The sequence below is a fragment of the Pongo pygmaeus genome, chromosome 10 (assembly GCF_028885625.2).
Source record: "Pongo pygmaeus isolate AG05252 chromosome 10, NHGRI_mPonPyg2-v2.0_pri, whole genome shotgun sequence".
Taxonomy (NCBI): Eukaryota; Metazoa; Chordata; class Mammalia; order Primates; family Hominidae; genus Pongo; species Pongo pygmaeus.
In genome coordinates, this window is record NC_072383.2 from 325,829 (window position 1) to 345,477 (window position 19,649).

The 19,649-nt window shown below is 39.3% G+C and overlaps 1 protein-coding gene across 1 annotated transcript in view; it reads right to left on the bottom strand.

Annotated features, from left to right (window-relative positions):
- KDM5A (lysine demethylase 5A) overlaps positions 1-19,649 on the bottom strand; it is a 119,924-nt gene that overhangs the window by 22,710 nt on the left and 77,565 nt on the right. The window contains exons 20-25 of the mRNA XM_054442596.2: positions 16,309-16,447; positions 14,136-14,315; positions 13,054-13,215; positions 10,707-11,258; positions 10,193-10,336; positions 290-449 (exon numbers count right to left, since the gene is read on the bottom strand). Of these exons, the coding sequence (XP_054298571.1) occupies positions 290-449; positions 10,193-10,336; positions 10,707-11,258; positions 13,054-13,215; positions 14,136-14,315; positions 16,309-16,447 (1,337 nt within the window). The remainder of the gene's footprint in view (positions 1-289; positions 450-10,192; positions 10,337-10,706; positions 11,259-13,053; positions 13,216-14,135; positions 14,316-16,308; positions 16,448-19,649) is intronic.

The window sequence follows — 19,649 nt, forward strand, 5'->3', positions numbered from 1 at the left end:
GAAGGACTACCTATCCGGAATTTTCTAGAACTGAGGCATGGGACTAGACGGCCCCTAAAGTTCTTCTAATTAGGACTCTAAAATTCTATGTAAGTTTTCAGGTTGTGATGACAGAAAATGCAAACAGGGATTGGCTTTTCCAAAAGAAAACAGCATTTTCAGGTTCCATTAGTATTTCATGGCCAACCATTGTACTCCACTCGAAATGGATTCACAGTCTTGATTAACGTAACGCTTTTTCTCATTGGTTTTCTGCTTATCTTCCCCACGGTTTTTAAAGGAGTAATACCTTGAGAACAACTCTTAGAAGCAGAAGAATAAGCATGCTCTGCACAAAATGAAGGTGCTGTCCACATGTGGGTCACCACCTCCTCAGATTTGATGGGAATCTCTTCATCACAAAAAAGATTGGGTTCAAGACTACTAGAGGACTTCACACTGGCTGTGTCCTGAAGAAGAAACAAAGAGAAGTATTCAGAATTAGAGTCATTTAACTTATTTTATGACAAGGCCCAAAATGGAGGCTTTCAGGTTAAAGCTTCTAATATACTAAAAATATGAGATTAAAATTAAATATCTGATGTTAAATAAGATAGAAAATGTCCATTGGGGAGAAAAACTGTAATTGTGGCAGGCCAGGTCTCCACTAGCAATCAGAACAGTTTCTACTAACACATTACTGTAATTCTGATGAATGTGTAAATTAAACAGTAAATAACTGGAGAAACTACTGCCTTCGTACAAGGGCTGAAATGTGAAAACAAACCCATTAAGATTTTCACCTGGGTTTTCTCAGACCCTAAAGCCTGATAAAATTATGAAGGCATTCTTACACACACCTTGTACCAGGGCCCACTTAAGATTAGGAAATTTTTCCAAGTCTCTAGAGAAAGTTTTCCAGACCCTGGACTGTACCTGAAGATTAGACACAGTTTGAATGAAACATTCTGGCTTGTAGGTGCACCTCCCACACACAGACATAGAGTTTAGAATGAATACAAGCAGAGAAAAAAACTTGTAACTTTTAGTTGGTCTGGTGAGTTACTCCATAACCAGCTGCAGAAATTAACTCCCTTCTTTTCCAGTCAGTCTGCATCTCCTTATTGGACCGAGAGAAAAAGCAGCTAGACCTCGTTCTGTCCAGGAACATAATGACTACAGATTCAAGACAAAAGAGACTGTTAAGGTCAAAAATAATCCACAGAGATAATGAACCTACAAAAAAATTACTATTGCTCTCTAGATTCCTCCTCTCTGGGAAGGGCATCTCTGAAAAAAAGACAGCAGCCCCAGTCGGGGACTTATAGATAAAACCCCCAGCTCCCTGGGACAGAGCACCTGGGGGAAGGGGTGGCTGTGGGCGCAGCTTCAGCAGACTTAAACGTCCCTGCCTGACGGCTCTGAAGAGAGCAGCGGATCTCCCAGCACAGCATTCGAGCTCTGATAAGGAACAGACTGCCTCCTCAAATGGGTCCCTGGCCCCAGTGCATCCTGACTGGGAGACACCTCCCAGCAGGGGTCGACAGACACATCATACAGGAGAACTCTGGCTGGCATCTGGCCAGTGCCCCTCTGGGATGAAGCTTCCAGAGGAAGGAACAAGCAGCAATCTCTGCTGTTCTACAGCCTCTGCTGGTGATACCCAGCCAAACAGAGTCTGGAGTGGACCTCCACCAAACTCCAGCACACCTGCAGCAGAGGGGCCTGACTGTTTGAAGGAAAACAAACAAACAGAAAGGAATGGTATTAACATCAACAAAAAGGACGTCCACTCAGAGACCCCACCCAAAGGTCACCAACATCAAAGACCAAAAGTAGATAAATCCACGAAGATGGGGAGAAACCAGCACAAAAAGGCTGAACCTTCCAAAAACCAGAACGCCTCTTCTCCTCCAAAGGATTAAATCTCCTTGCCAGCAAAGGAACGAAGCCGGACAGTGAATGAGTTTGACGAATTGACAGAAGTAGGCTTCAGAAGGTGGGTAATAACAAACTCCTCCGAGCTAAAGGAGCATGTTCTAACCCAATGCAAGGAAGCTAAGAACCTTCAGAAAAGGTTAGAGGAATTGCTAACTAGAATAACCAGTGTAGAAAAGAACATAAATGAACTGATGGAGCTGAAAAACACAGCACAAGAACTTCGTGAAGCATACACAAGTATCAATAGCTGAATCAATCAAGCAGAAGAAAGGATATCAGAGATTGAAGATCAGTTCAATAAAATAAAGTGAGAGGACAAGATTAGAGAAAAAAGAGTGAAAAGAAACGAACAAAGCCTCCAATAAATATGGGACTATGTGAAAAGACCAAATTTACATTTGATTGGTGTACCTGTGTGACGGAAGAATGGAACCAACTTGAAAAACACTCTTCAGGATATTATCCAGGAGAACCTCCCCAACCTAGCAAGGCAGGCCAACATTCAAATTCAGGAAATACAGAGAACACCACAAAGATACTCCTTGAGAAGAGCAAACCCAAGACACATAATTGTCAGATTCACCAACGTTGAAATGAAGGAAAAAGTGTTAAGGGCAGCCAGAGAGAAAGGTCAAGTTACCCACAAAGGGAAGCCCATCAGACTAACAGTGGATCTCTCGGCAGAAACCCTACAAGCCAGAAGAGAGTGGGGGGCCAATATTCAACATTCCTAAAGAAAAGAATTTTCAACTCAGAATTTCATATCCAGCCAATCTAAGCTTCGTAAGTGAAGGAGAAATAAAATCCTTTCCAGACAAGCAAGTGCTGAGAGATTTTGTCACCAGCAGGCCTGCCTTACAAGAGCTCCTGAAGAAAGCACTAAACATGGAAAGGAAGAACTGGTATCAGCCACTGAAAAAAACATACCAAATCATAAAGACCATCGACGCTATGAAGAAACTGCACCAACTAACGGGCAAAATAACCAGCTAACAACATAATGACAGGATCAAATTCACACATAACAATATTAACCTTAAATGTAAATGGGCTAAATGCCCCAATTAAAAGACACAGACTAGCAAATTGGAATAATGAGTCAAGACCCACCAGTGTGCTGTATTCAGGAGACCCATTTCACTCACAAAGACGCACATAGGCTCAAAATAAAGGGATGGAGGAAGATCTACCAAGCAAATGGAAAAAAAAAAAAAAAAGCAGGAGTTGCAATCCCAGTCTCTGATAAAACAGACTTTAAACCAACAAAGATCAAAACAGACAAAGAACGCCATTACATAATGGTAAAGGGATCAATGCAACAAGAAGAGCTAGCTATTCTAAATGTATATGCACTCAATACAGGAGCACCCAGATTCATAAAGCAAGTCCTTAGAGACCTACAAAGAGACTCAGACGCCCACACAATAATAGTGGGAGACTTTAACACCCCACTGTCAATATTAGATCAATGAGACAGAAAATTAACAAGGATATCCAGGAATTGAAATCAGCTCTGCACCAAAGAGACCTAATAGACATCTACAGAACTCTCCACCCCAAATCAGCAGAATACATTCTGCTCAGCACCACATCATACTTATTCTGAAATTGACCACATAACTGGAAGTAAAACACCCCTCAGCAAATGCAAAAGAATGGAAATAATAACAAACAGTCTCTCAGACCACAGTGCAATCATATTAGAACTCAGGATTAAGAAACTCATTCAAAACCGCACAACTACATGGAAACTTAACAACCTGCTCCTGAATAACTACTGGGTACGTAAAGAAATGAAGGCAGAAATAAAGACATTCTTTGAAACCAATGAGAACAAAGACACAACATACCAGAATCTCTGGGACACATTTAAAGCAGTGTGTAGAGGGAAATTTATAGCACTAAATGCCCACAAGAGAAAGCAGGAAAGATCTAAAATCAACATCCTAACATCACAATTAAAAGAACCAGAGAAGCAAGAGCAAACAAATTCAAAAGCTAGCAGAAGGCAAGAAATAACTAAGATCAGAGCAGAACTGAAGAAGATAGAGACATGAAAAACCCTTCAAAACATGAATGAATCCAGGAGCTGGTTTTTTGAAAAGATCAACAAAATAGATAGACTGCTAGCTAGACTAATAAAGAAGAGAGAAGATTCAAATAGATGCAATAAAAAATGATAAAGGGGGTATCACCATCAATCCCACAGAAATACAAACTACCAGCAGACAGTACTATAAACACCTGTACCCAAATAAACTAGAAAATCTAGAAGAAATGGATAAATTCCTGGACACATACAGCCTCCCAAGACTAAACCAGGAAGAAGTCGAATCCCTGAATAGACCAATCAAGTTCTGAAACTGAGGCAGTAATTAATAGCATACCAACCAAAAAAAGTCCAGGACCAGAGAGATTCACGGCCGAATTCTACCAGAGGTACAAAGAGGATCTGGAACTATTCCATTCCTTCTGAAACTATTCCAAACAATAAAAAAAGAGGGAATCCTCCCTAACTCATTTCATGAGGCCAGGATCATCCTGATAACAAAACCTGGCAGAAACACAACAAAAAAAGAGAATTTCAGGCCAATATCCCTGATGAACATCGATGCAAAAATCCTCAATAAAATACTGGCAAACTGAATCCAGCAGCACATCAAAAAGCTTATCCACCACGATCAAGTCAGCTTCGTCCCTAGGATGCAAGGCTGGTTCAACATACGCGAATCAATAAACGTAATCCATCACATAAACAGAACCAATGATAAAAACCACATGATTATTATCTCGATAGATGCAGAAAAGGCCTTCAACAAAATTCAACAGCCTGTCATGCTAAAAACTCTCAATAAACTAGGTACTGATGGAATGTATCTCAAAATAATAAGAGCTACTTACAAACCCACAGCCAATATCATACTGAACGTGTAAAAACTGGAAGCATTCCCTTTGAAAACCAGCACAAGACAAGGATGCCCTCTCTCACCACTCCTATTCAACACAGTGCTGGAAGTTCTGGCCAGGGCAATCAGGCAGGAGAAAGAAATAAAGGGTATTCAAATAGGAACAGAGAAAGTCAAATTGTCCCTGTTTGCAGATGATTGTATATTTAGAAAACCCCATCATCTCAGCCCAAAATCTCCTTAAGCTGATAAGCAACTTCAGCAAAGTCTCAGCATACAAAATCAATGTGCAAAAATCACAAGCATTCCTATATGCCATTCACACACAAACAGAGAGCCAAATCATGAGTGAACTCCCATTCACAACTGCTACAAAAAGAATAAAATACCTAGGAATACAACTTACAAAGGATGTGAAGGACCTCTTCAAGGAGAACTACAAACCACCGCTCAACGAAATAAAAGAGGATACAAACAAATGGAAGAACATTCCATGCTCACGGGTAGGAAGAATCAATATCGTGAAAATGGCCATACTGCCCAAAGTAATTTACAGATTCAATGCTATTCCCATCAAGCTACCATTGACTTTCCTCACAGAACTGGAAAAAACTACTTTGAATTTCATATGGAACCAAAAAAGAGCCCTCACTGCCAAGGCAATCCTAAAGAAATAGAACAAGGCTGGAGGCATCACACTACCTGACTTCAAACTATACTATAAGGCTACAGTAACCAAAACAGCATGGTACTGGTACCAAAACAGATATACAGACCAATAGAACAGAACAGAGGCCTCAGAAATAACACCACACATCTACAACCATCTGATCTTTGACAAACCTGACAAAAACAAGAAATGGGGAAAGGACTCCCTATTTAATAAATGGTGTTGGGAAAACTGGCTAGCCATATGCAGAAAGCTGAAACTGGATCCCTTCCTTACACAAAAATTAACTCAAGATGGATTAAAGACTTAAAGGTAAGACCTAAAACCACAAAAACCCTAGAAGAAAATCTAGGCAACACCATTCAGGACATAGGCATGGGCAAAGACTTCATGACTAAAACAACAAAAGCAATGGCAACAAAAGCCAAAATAGACAAATGGGATCTAATTAAACTAAAGAGCTTCCGCACAGCAAAAGAAACTATCAGCTGAGTGAACAGGCAACCTACAGAACGGGAGAAAATTTTTGCCATCTATCCATCTGACAAAGGGCTAATATCCAGAATCTACAAAGAACTTAAACAAATTTACAAGAAAAAAACAACCCCATCAAAAAGTAGACGAAGAATATGAACAGACACTTCTCAAAAGCAGACATCTATGCAGCCAACAGACACATGAAAAAATGCTCATCATCACTGTCACTAGAGAATTGCAAATCAAAACCACAATGAGATACCATCTCACACCAGCTAAAATGGAGATCATTAAAAAGTCAGGAAACAACAGATGCTACAGAGGATGTGGAGAAACAGGAATGCTTTTACACTGTTGGTGGGAGTGCCAATTAATTCAACCATTGTGGAAGACTCTGGCAATTCCTCAAGGATCTAGAACTAGAATTACCATTTGACCCAGCAATCCCATCACTGGGTATATACCCAAAGGATTATAAATCATTCTACTATAGACACATGCACACATATGTTTACTGCAGTGCTGTTCACAATAGCAAAGACTTGGAACCAACCCAAATGCCCACCAATGATAGAATAGATAAAGAAAATGTGGCACATATATACCATGGAATACTATGTAGCCATAAAAAAGGATGAGTTCGTGTCCTTTGCAGACATGGATGAAGCTGGAAACCATCATTCTCAGCAAACTAACACAAGAACAGGAAACCAAACACTGCATGTTCTCACTCATAAGGGGAAGCTGAACGACGAGAACATATGGGCACAGGGAGGGGAACATCACACACCAGAGCCTATCCAGGGGTGCAGGCCTAGGGGAGGCATAGCATTAGGAGAAATACCTAATGTAGATGACGGGTTGATGGGTGTAGCAAACCACCATGGCACGTGTATACCTATGTAGCAAATCTGTACGTTCTGCACATGTACCCCAGAACTTAAAAGTATAATAAAAAAAATTATGGTTAAGTAATCTACCTTCTATAGTCTACAACCTATAATAACTCCTATACCAACAAGTTAAGGAGGGGAAGATAAATTTAAATGTGACAGCTTAAGGACACAAACCATTTAATCCTCTCTACAGGTTTTCAAACCTAGAATCTTACCAATTGCTCTTAATACAAGTATATGTCTGACTGACAATATACAGATTACAGTAAGTCTTCATGTAATGTCATCGGTAGGTTCTTGGAAACTGACTTTAAGCAAAAGGAAGTATAGTAACAGGTCTTTGAATAAAGTTGTTTTCATTTCATTATAACAGTGATGAGGGGGAAAAATAAGTTCAGCTTGCAGATCAGCTTGGTACTGCCCATTAATCTCATTGTTTCACTTAAAGTCCTTGCAATGTTAAGTGAGCTCTGATTAGGTCTCAGATGATTCTCCTTGAAATTAGTTCCCACAAGCTCACCTACATAGACAGAATCCCAAAAGATGCAGGACAGACTTTGCTTCATTAAATATGTACCTCGTAAGTAATGATTTTCTGGATGGTAACTAAGATAAAATGACTGATTTTATTTTACTAAATAATTACCTACCCCTCTTCCTAAACCAAGAGGGGGCTCTTCCTCAAGCAAGAATACTAAGTTCAAAGTATTTTAAGTATGAATTTATGGTCACAACAGAGGACATCACACAAAGGAAAAAACCACCAGGTCAAATGCAAATAAACTGGCAAATAAAATTTTCATTATACGATTATCGCTCGCTCTGTGGGAAAATTCTCAAGAGTATAGGCTTTTGTTTTTTTTTTTTTCATTCAAAGAAATCAACATCAAAGTAAATTGGCAGGGGTATATAGCTCAGTGGTAGAGCATCTGACTGCAAAGTAAATTTGAACTTGAATTACCGTTAAGTCTTGCCACCATTCTTCTCTTCTCAGCTGAAAATCCATAATCTTATTTTTCTACCCTGCCAATACCCACTACCAAAGAGACAGTAAGCTAAGATTCTCATATAAATTCCTCCACAAAAGACTACTCCATCCAACCATATGAAACTGCAGTTGTGATCCCTAGTCCTGAAAATCATCAATACTTGTGATTTTTCATAGGTTACCAGTCTGCTTTCAAGCAAAGCCCATCATGTTAAGCAATTCTAGAAGAGTGGCTGATTATGTGCTAGAAAGCAATCACCAAAAATATCAAAGGCCTCTAACTAGGGTAAACAGGTGATTCCAGTATTCAAGGAAAAAGCTAATTATACTTGGCATGGGTTGCATTCCTTTTCAGCTGCTCTCAGTCACCCTATATACAACTTCGTAAACAAAGATACTCATTAACTTCTGGACAACAACGTGCTTAAGAATGTACCGCTGTGTGTGGTATAAGCTAGTGTACCTTTCAGCAGACTGCCACTGAATTCTTCATAATGGGATTTAGCAGTACACTAAGATGATATCCAAGAACTGTATGTAACTGTAATGCCTCTTTTCTTAATAATGGCCCTCAAACAGCCCTTGAAAATCAGTGCAACAAAACTTGGCCATCTGTTCACAAAACTTTCAAAATTGAAAAATAATAATCTACCATATAATAAGATATTTTAATATAAAAAAAGATTATTTGAACAGTCTAATTCAAGTTTCAACTGTTTTCAAGTCTTTAAGTCACATAACTGAAAATTCCCATTTCTATCTTGAGAAAAAATATTTCCCAGCAGAGGAATCTACGAGCGTCTATGATGGATGGTTTTAATTTTACATCCTAGGAGTTTTAATGCTGATGAGATTAGTGAGCAGTACCAGCTGGTCTGCAAGCTGAAAAGACAAATAAAAGATAGTGAAGGGGTAGGGATAGAATCTCCCCTTGTTCTTTGGAAGCAGCCTTTTATATCAGAGTAGGAATTCCCAGGTTACAAGAATAGATTCTAAACAAAGCAACTAAGAATCATATGAAACAAGTCAATGGACTGACTGTAATCTGGCAGGGTCTCTGCCTAATCACATTGTTATTACTAGGTTAAAAAGCAAAGGGCTTGCACCTGACAAAAAGGGATGACAAAAAGCCAACTGGATCCAACACAAAACAAACTTGTCAAAACCTTCTCTTCACCACCAGTAACATGTCATTACCAAAATAATCACATTGATGGTAAATAATTTCTTGTATCTGCAACTGGAACTCAGCAAATTCTAACCTGGGCCCAAGTACTACATTACCCATCTCTGAAAGTGACATTCTATCTGGCGCCACCCAGACAAGAAAGCAAAAGACTCTTGCAATGGAAGTGGGGTTTTTTTTGTTTTTTTTTTTTTTTTGAGACAAGGTCTTGTTGTGCTGCCTAGGCTGGAGGGCAGTGGTGCAATCATGGCTCACTGCAGCCTCAACCTCCCACTTCAGCCTCCCAAGTAGCTGGGACTACAGGTGCATGCTACCACACCCAACTAACTCTTGTATTTTTTGTAGAGATGGGGGTCTCGATATGTTGCACAGGCTGGTCTCAAACTCCTCGGCTCAAGTGATCCTTCCACCTCAGTCTCCCCTAAATTGTTAGGTTTACAGGCATAAGCCACCACACCAAGCCTAGAATGGAATTCTTAAAACTTAACTGTATACAGACTTTAACAACTCAAAGAAAAAAATCTGAAAAACTGAAATTGGCCATGAAAGCTTTATATAACTTAACGCATTGTTTTTCTAGTTCCTCTAAGCCATAAGGGATTATAAGATGAGGAAAACAAATACAGATTTTTTAATTCTATTTTTTAAAAATTGTTTCAGGCCTGGTATGGTGGCTCAGGCCTGTTATCCCAGCACTTTGGGAGGCCGAGGCAGGCAGGTCACTTCAGGTCAGGAGTTCAAGACCAGCCTGGCCAACATGACGAAACCCCATCTCTACTAAAAATACAAAAATTAGCCGGGCATGGTGGCATGCACCTGTAATTCCAGCAACTTGGGAGGCTGAGGCACAAGAATTGCTTGAACCCAGAAGGCAGAGGTTGCACTGAACAGAGATTGCACCATTGCATTCCAGCCTGGGTGACAGAGCGAGACTCCATCTCCAAAAAAAAAAAAAAAATTGTTTCAGCAACCTGTAATGTTTTGAGTTTTGAAAAAATGCTATGACTAAAAACTCAGAACAGATAAATGTTTAGTTTTCTCTTTTACTTTCAGGCCTCAAACATCACTGTTCAATAGCTTTTTTTTTTTTTTTTTTTAAACAAACCCAATGATCAGGTATGTACCCACACAGCTTGTCCATGTAACTACCTTCATGTCGTAGCCATATGTCTCTCGAATGTCTTCATCAGAGTCTGTTTCTTCGTCATCATAGTCCATTGTTTGTCGAGGAGAAGATGACACACTGCTCACCACCCGGTTAAAAGCAGACTGCTGGAAACTAGGTAAGTGTCCCTAAACAACAAATAATTCCAAGATGAACAGCAAGACATGCTAAACAGACAGGGTAATTAACGTGTGCTTAAGATCACCAAAATTTAATGAATAAGCAAAGTGGCTAACAGAGTTAGAGTTCTTCAACAGTTAGTAGAAATCAAATTATTTGATTATGATGCCAAAGTCCACCTGAATGATATTCCCAGGAATATTTCACTAAGTACGTATCCAAAAAAAGTGCTATAGTGTATGTTGAAGGAGAATGCAATGGATAATTGCTGACAAGTTACTGTTATTTTCCTCATCAATTGGTAAGACAGACTCAATTTACTATTTATACACTGACATATCCCATGAAATAGAAAAAGAATGTAAATCCTAAACTTGCCTGTAAGTCTGGATTGGCAGCTGCTTTTTGTAGTTCTGCACTGATGATCTTTTCAGTTTTTTCTCGAGCTGCCTGTTCCACCATACGCTGGCTCAACACAGATAGTTTGGCCAGGGCAGAGGATAGTTCATCTGTGGCTAGAGCCTGCCGTGCTCTATCTTGCCAACTCATAGCACGTTCTGTCAAACACTGTAGGGCCTCTCCTTCAGGCAACCGTACAGGCAACTTCTGAAGGGATACCAGGAGTGACAGAATAGTCTCTAGCCTGGGCCTTCGAGACCGCATACAAAGAGGGCAAAGGAATTTTACTTCTTTAGCTTGCCAGCTGGATCCTTTTTTTTGGGAACTTGATTTAGGAAGAGGAACACAGCTGTTATGGAACCAGTCTTTGCAGAGCTCACACTGTAGCATAAACCCACTGGCTGTCTTGCGGCAAATGCAAAATTTTACTTCTTCTATGCGGTCCACCATTGTCATCTTGGCTAGGTTGGCTGCTCTGAGAGAATGCATGGCTTCAATCTCTTTTTGCTCCCGTTCTTTGAAAACTGCCACCTGTACAAGACAAACATTTAATTGAAAAGAGCCACTGCAATATACCCCCAAAATACCAAATCCTCAAGGCTGTGGGATCTTTCTCCCAAGTTATCAGTTATAAACAGTTTCCTAAAATGTGGGGCCCCTGGCAGTTTCCATGCAAACATTCCTCATGTGTGAAATGGGCAAAGTGCTATCATATTTGATCACGTACATCAGTACAGTACTTTGGCCTCTTCTGTAGGGTGCAGTACAAAGATGGCATGCCTTGAAATCAAGCAACCTAGGTACAAAGGCTGGCTCTTGTACTTTTAGACTGTTAATACGGGGCACAAGTTTCAGAACGTCCGTTTTCTGAAAAATGAGAATACTACCAACCATATTTTGCTGTTTTACGGATTAAATAAGATAACATATGAAAGTGCCTAACCTGGTACCTTGCACAAGGTAAACACTCTTAAAGTATTAGTTTCCTATCGCCTCATAATTCATTCCCTGGGGCAAGTCCTACACAAATTTATTTATTTCTCTCTGGAAGGCCTCTTCATGTTTAAGTAGAATAACAAAACTTGACGATCAGTTGTAACAACAGAGTTTTATGAAACTCATTTTAACAAAGTAAATAAAGGCAAACAAATTTAATTATCAATACTGTCAGTGCATTTTCTTGTTAAACTACTGGCAGCTTTGAAACAATTTTGAAATAATTTCCAGTCCTACTTGTCTAGCAAGATTGACTTGTTAGGCAGGCTCTCTAATCAGAGAATATTTTCACTGGCTTCAAAACAGAATCATTTGTAGGCAGAAAGAGCCATATCACATGCAATTCCCTACTTTTATTGTCCAGATTCGTATTTATTTTCCATTTCCTCAGGCTCCTAGTAATCTTGACACATTCCTCCTAGCCTCCAAAAAAGCATAATTCTCATCAACTACAAATATTTTAACACTCATTAAGAGACGGAAATCTGTAGCCTGGTATAATTCCTTTGAAAAACACAATAGTAATAAGAGTCATAAAATGCTTATATTAAATTCTAACCCAGTAATTACATTCCTAAGAGTCAAGTCTAGGAAATTTAAAAGAAGGAAAACGTTATACAAAGAAGTTCATTTTATTACTTACAATAAGAAACTTAGTAACGGGCAAAATGCTCAAAATTAGAAAACTACAGCAGGTCCTCAAATAACATCTTTAGGTTCAGTGTGGTTTCATTGTAACGCTGATGAGAAAAAAATCGATTCCTGGCCAATGCCATGTCACTCACTAATTTACCAAAAACTGGATAATTATCTCGTTTTTATTACTCTTTCTTAAATGTATGTTTAGCTCGAATTTTCTCAGTGTTTAATATCAGAAGTGTTTGGGGTCTTTATTTTAAAAGTCTGATGATGTTTTTGTGACCAGAAATATGCTGCAGGAACTTAACTCTTGTTTTTATCAGTCTGTAGTAAAAGTGGGTTCATTGTACATTGCTTCGCTTAAAGTTGCAGTGCAAGAAGCTATTGATAAAATTAAGTGAGGACTTACTGTACTCAGCAAACTATGGACAACTTGATGGAACAGTAGACAACTATTAAAACAACAATAAAGAACAGAGGTATGGAAAAGACAATTTTGGGAAAAGAGCAGAATACTAAACTTTTTGTATGTCTTGATTATAAATATTTATTTTTAATGTGAAATATGTATAATCATAAAGCCAAAGTATATGAAAATAAAAAGTTAAAAACATAAAAACTGTGAGTCTGCTAATATCTTTACAGAGTTTTGTATTCACCAAGCAAACTCAAGATGCAGGTAGCTTCTTACCACCACAGCTGTATCTCTCGTTTCCTCCAATCCTTCCTCCAGATCACTCAGAGGCTCCAGGTCCAGATCCTTTTCTTTTTCTTTTTCTATTAGTTCTTTTACTTTTTTCCTCCTATTTTTGCCACTCCCATATACACCAATGTCAGTCCGGGGGCTCAGCACCTACAAAAATAAAGCCACCATTATAAACTCTGGTTTTTAAAAAAATCTTAAAAGTGAAAATAATAAAGGAACCATTTGTTGACCGTTCAGCCACGTCCCAGGCACTTTCTTAAGGACTTTATACACATGATCTAATTCATTCCTCACAACAACCCTATGTAGTAGGTATTAGTATCTACATTTTATAAACAAGAGAAACTGAGGCTCAGGAAGGAAATAACTTGCCCAAGGACACAGGGTTAGCAATTAAGGAGTCCACTCTCAAACCTGAAAGGATCTTATTCCAAAGCCTTTGCTCTTAACTACTATGTTCAACTGCTCAAGATGAAAGGGACGATGAGTATACAAATTTGTGCTTCGGAGAAATAAGATCTTTCAATGATAGGCTGGACGTGGTGGCTCACACCTGTAACCCCAGCACTTTGGGAGACTGAGGCAGGCGGATCACTTGAGCTCAAAGGAGTTCAAGACCAGCCCAGGCAACATGACGAAACCCCATCTCCACCAAAAATACAAAAAATTAGCCAGGCATGGTGTAGCATGCCTGTAGTCCCAGACACTTGGGAGGATGAGGTGAAAGGATCACTTGAGCCCAGGAGGCAACAGCTGCAGTGGGCCGAGACTGCACCACTGCACTCCAGTCTGGGCGACAGGGCAAGACCCTGTCTCAAAAAAACAAAACAAAATGATTTCAATGACTAGGGTCCAATAACAAGCCAAGGCCGACTGCTTTTTCTAGGGACAGCACAAGATTAACTGGAAATCAATCTGCCCAAGGTTCCAGATTTCAAGTCAACATCTGATACTACCTAATAAGAATCACTTGTATAATGGTAATCAGATAAACTGAAAATAACCCTCACCAATACTATTACTACTTAAATTATCAGCTGCTTATGAGACTGTTGAAGTTCAAGTACCTGTAACAATGTATGGCTAGAATTCTTCTTAAGAAAGGTCCGCCCAGTCCGTTCTCTCCATGCCCGTGCTGCTGCTACCTGTGATTCCACTTGCGGCAGTGCTTCAAGGCGCACAGGGATAGGGCGTCCTTTCGCAGACAAGCTCTCAAGCTGCTCCAAATAAGCGTAATTGCTGCCACTCTGAAAAACCAAAGTAGATTCACAATTTGAGTTCTCTTATGGGGTTTGGCAATATATTGTTGAAAGACCTTACAAAGTTTAGTGTTCTTTTATTAAATATTATTCTTTGAATGTAATTCCATCTCTTGAATTAACATAACTTCCAATGTCCTATTTTTTAAAGTTTGTGTAAATTATTTTTTTAATGAACATGTCATCAATGATTTTATTTATTAATTAATGAGAGTACCAGTAGATATAACAGCCAGTTCAAAGGACAATCTAAAGCACAGACATATATAAACACAGTTAGCAGGCCAGGCGTGGTGGCTCACACCTGTAATCTCAGCACTTTGGGAGGCTGAGGCAGGCAGATCACCTGAGGTCAGAAGCTCGAGACCAGCCTGGCCAACATGGTGAAACCCCACCTGGTAGAGAGACAGCCCTTTGAAATTACAAAGGAAACATATGATAGTTACCTATACTTAATGACTTAGTCCTTCAATTCTAAATAAAACAGCCAATTAAAGATTCTCAGACATTCAAAGACAACAACTACTGCCTGAGCCAGGTCAAAGACGCATCAAACATAGAAGCTGTCCGGAAAAAAATAGAAATAATTCAAAAAAACAGAAAAGAAACAGTGGCAGCTAAGCAGGTCCCAGAAAAACTCAACAGAAAAGAAAGTGAAAGAGAAGACACCCAGGCCAGGCGCGGTGGCTCACGCCTGTAATCCCAGCAATTTGGAAGGCCAAGGCAAGCGGATCACCTGAGGTGAGGAGTTCAAGACCAGCCTGGCCAACATGGTGAAACCCCGGCTCTACTAAAAATGCAAAAATTAGCTAGGCGTGCTGGCATGCGCCTGTAGTCCCTGCTACTTGGGAAGCTGAGGCAGGAGAATTGCTTGAACCCAGGAGGCAGAGGTTGCAGTGAGCCAAGATCACACCACTGCACTCCAGCCAGGGCGACAGATCGAGACTCTGTCTCAAAAAAAAAAAAAAAAACTTGACACCCAGATTATGTTCCTTTTGGGGGCAGCAGTATAGTGGAAGTTGGTTTTCTTTTTGAGTACAGTTCTATAATTAAGAGTATTTATATACTTAACACTGTAAGTGCTGCTTAACAGTTTTTATGATTCAAGTACACTTTATCTCTATCTAGCACTTACTTCATTCTGTTTTAAATTACAGATGTGTAAAATACGTCTCTCCAACTAGAAAATATGTATTTGGAAGACTCTACTTTTATACCCTATTTTATACCATAAGTCCTATTTTTATACCCTTCCCTTACATGCCTGCTCCCAAACACCTAGAACAGTAGCAAGAGTACTGTGGTGCTCAGTAAAGGTTAACTTCATTTTCTTTTTCTGCCTCTAATTTTAAAAGTAATTTATGCACATGGAAAAAAATTTGTAGAATACAGTAGATAACAAATTCCCTACTGCTAAAGAGTTAAATAACTAATTCCATCATCTTTCATAGCAAGGAGTCAATAAAAACAAGTAATATTTCAGTAAGTAATAATTATTCTAAATTATAAAATCAGACGAAAGAGTAAGTGAACTTTACTAGAATTATTTTATAGATGCTCCTCAACTTACGACAGGGTTATGTCCCCATCGTAAGTTGAAAATATCGTAATTTGAAAATGCATTTAATAAAATTAACATACGAAACACAGCTTCGCCTAGCCTACCTTAAAGGTGCTCAGAACACTTACATCGGCATGACTGACTGGGAGCTGTGGCTCAATGCTGCTGCCCGGCATTGTGAGAGAACGTCTTACCACATATTGCTAGCCTGGCACAAGTTCAAAATTCAAAATTCGAAACACAGTTTCTACTCAATGCATATCACTTTCGCACCATCATAAAGTCAAAAAATCACAAATCGATCTAAGTTAGGGATCGTTTGTATTATGATTATTCTATTCTAAAGAATTAATAGTTTAAAAGATTAATCCATGAAACAGGCATTACTTGATAGGTGGGATAATCCAAAAGCCTTCTTACCTGAATAGCTTCCACTTTAGCGGTCCATTCTCGAGCCTTTTGTAAGGCTTCTTTCAAGGACAACACATTGGGTAGAAAGGCTGGAATGTTCTTGGCTTCATTCACAATGCTTTCTAAACTTGCCACACTGTGCCTCGGTCTAAAAGAACAAAACAGAGTAGGATGCGTGAGAAATCAACATTTAAGTAACATTTCAGAATGTTTAGAGAACTTTCATTTACATGATTTCACTGAATTCTTACCACAATCCTATAAGGGAGGCAAAGCAGCTAGTATCTTTCTTTTCCATCTTACAGATAAGAAAACTTTATAGATAAGAAAATGTATAAACATAAGTTTATAATAAAATAAAATATAAATTTTTATGGATAAGAAAACTTTAACTCAAAGAAAAGTTATTTTCCCCAGTCATTTCGTGTAATAAAGGACACATGTGAAATACTGATTCAGAATGAGGGTCAGATCCACGATCCTTTCACTATTCTAGACTGCCTCTACTCTATTTCTCTACAGTACCTGAAATTGTCAGAGATGCACATTTGATAGCAATATAGAAAACAACAGACCAGAAATCCATTAATGTTGACAATGTACATTTAAACTACATTCATTAACATTAGTTACACAAAGATGAATAAAGCATAGACCTTATCCTCAACGAATCAGAATACAAGATATGAATTATGCTTCTACTGGGAACTAAAACCAAATTACTATAAACTCACTGTTATGGGAGGCAGTGATTAATTCTGCCCAGGAGAGTTGAGAAAGGCTTTGAAGCAGGCCTTAAATTAGTATGATTCTGTCCAAACAAAAAGTTAAAGAAGTTAAAGAAACCAGGAATATAATGAAGAAAGGCATGGAGAAACACTTAAAAAGCATTCACGGTTCAGTCTGCGATTAGGGCGTGATGCTGGAGGCAGGGGATGGGCAGGAAGAAGGGATTAGGAAGAAAGACGCAGAGTCCTGAGACCCACGGACTTCATCACGTAAAGCAATGGGAAGCTACTGAGGCGGAAATCGTTCATCATCCACGAATCCTACTATGTGTTACACACTGTTCTAGATCCTGGAAATTGCTCATGAGCAAGAATGACAGTCCTTGCCTCATGAAACCTTTATTTATTTTTTGAGTCTCGCTGTCACCCAGGCTGAAGTGCAGTGGCGCAATCTCAGCTCACTGCAACCTCTGCCTCCTAGGTTCAAACGATTCTCATGCCTCAGCCTCCCGAGTAGCTGGGACTACAGGCATGCGCCACCTTGCCCAGCTAATTTTTTGTATTTTTAGTAGAGACGGGGTTTCACTGTGTTAGCCAGGATGGTCTCCATCTCCTGACCTCGTGATTCTCCTGCCTCAGCCTCCCAAAGTGCTGGGATCACAGGCGTGGAGCCACTGTGCCCAGCCTCATGAAACTTTTTAATCTTATGAAGATTATTCATAAGGAGTTTATGATGCTCTGTGGTAAGTGTAATGATAAATGAAAGTAAAAGTGCTATTGGAATACATAGTAGGAGAACCTAATTGACTTGGCAGGGAAAGAAGACTTCCCAAATGTGATGTCTAAGCTTTCTCATCCTTTCTGAACAAGACTTAATCAGGAAAGCTGGGGCCAGGGGCAGGGTAGGGTTGGTAAAGGTACACCACAGGAGATGGGCTGAAAATAAGAGTGCTCCACTGGAGAATAAAATAAACATGCACAAAGACGCAGAGAAAGAACACACATGTCTGAGGAACTGAGAGGAAAAATCACAATGTTTGGAACACAGAATACAAGAGGAAGAATGGCAAGAGATAAGACTAGATATATAATTAAGCAAGAGGCTAGATGACAGATGGCCTTATAAATCAGGTTAGGGAATTTGGACTTCATCCTGAGGGCAAGAGAAAACTAGAGAAGGATTTAAGTAAGGGAGTGAAAGTTACACCTGTATTTTAACAAAGTACTAGTGGCAGTATAGAGATTGAATTAGAGAGGGGTAAGATCAGACAGAATCTGCTGTTGTGATCTAGGCAAGCTACGACAGCAGCCTGAGTGGAATGAGAGAAAAAGAAGGAATAATCCTACAAGCAGTCCAAGTGAAAAGATTCTTTTCAAAACAGCAGAGAGAATGATATATCCAAAGTACTAAGACAAAATAATTGTCAACCGGTAATTTTACACCTATCGCAAAAAAGTCCTTCAAGAATGAGGGTAAAAGGCTGGGCACAGTGGCTCATGCCTGTAATCCCAGCACTTTGGGAGGCGGAGGCGGGCAGACTGCTTGAGGTCAGGAGCTCAAGACAAGCCTGGCCAACATGGCAAAACCCCATCTCTACAAAAAATAAAAAAATTAGCTGGGCATGGTGGCATGCACCTATAATCCCAGCTACTTGGGAGGCTGAGGCACGAGAACTGCTTGAGCCTTCAGCAGTGGAGGTTGCCATGAGCCAAAATGGCACCATTGCACACCCCCGCCTAGGCAACAAAGCAAATCTCCATCTCAAAAAAAGGCAGGGTGGGGTGAAAAAGAATGAGTATAACATAAATCCATGTGCAGACTTAAAAAAAAAAATGAAAGAAAGTAAGAAGCATTGGGGAAATATAATCAACATGACTGAGTTTGAGGATAAAGAAGAAGGAAAGAGTCAAAGCTAACTACCAAAGTACCTGCTTGTTCAAATGAGTGAAAGATGGTATAATTTAAAGAATAAAGAAACAAAGGAGGAGGATATGGGAAGACATTAATGAGTCCAACTTTGGATACAGGCAATTTCAGGTATCTGTGGGACATCCCCTGGAATTATCTAACAGGCGGATGATATTTATGAAAGAAATCTATATTATGAATGAAGATTTAGGAGTTCCTCAGTATAAAGAAGGCAAACAAAGCCAAGAAATTAAATGAAATTTCCAGAGAAACTGTACAGAGTGAGAAATGAAAGACATCTATGCCAGAATCTCGAGGAAAACCATTATTTTAGAGGTAGAGAGAAGGCCAAAGGCAAAGAAAGAATCTCAAGAAAATAATGCTAAGTAGTTAATAACCAATACTAAGAGATCAAGAAGATTAAGGATGTGTTTCAGAAAGATAATTCTGACAGAAGTTAGAAAAGAGTCTAACGCCCACTATTTCCACCAACCACATAATCCTCTGTTTCTTTACCAGTTTTGCTTTTTTCATGACACTAATTATTTGAAATTCATTCATTTATCTATCTCTCTCTCTACTAGAACGGTAGCTTCATGAAAGCAGAGATCTTTGTGTGTCTCGTTCACTATTGTCTACATAGCATTTAGAAATAGCACCTGGCATGTAGCAGGTTCTCCATCAATACTTACCAAACTCAAATATCAAGGTAA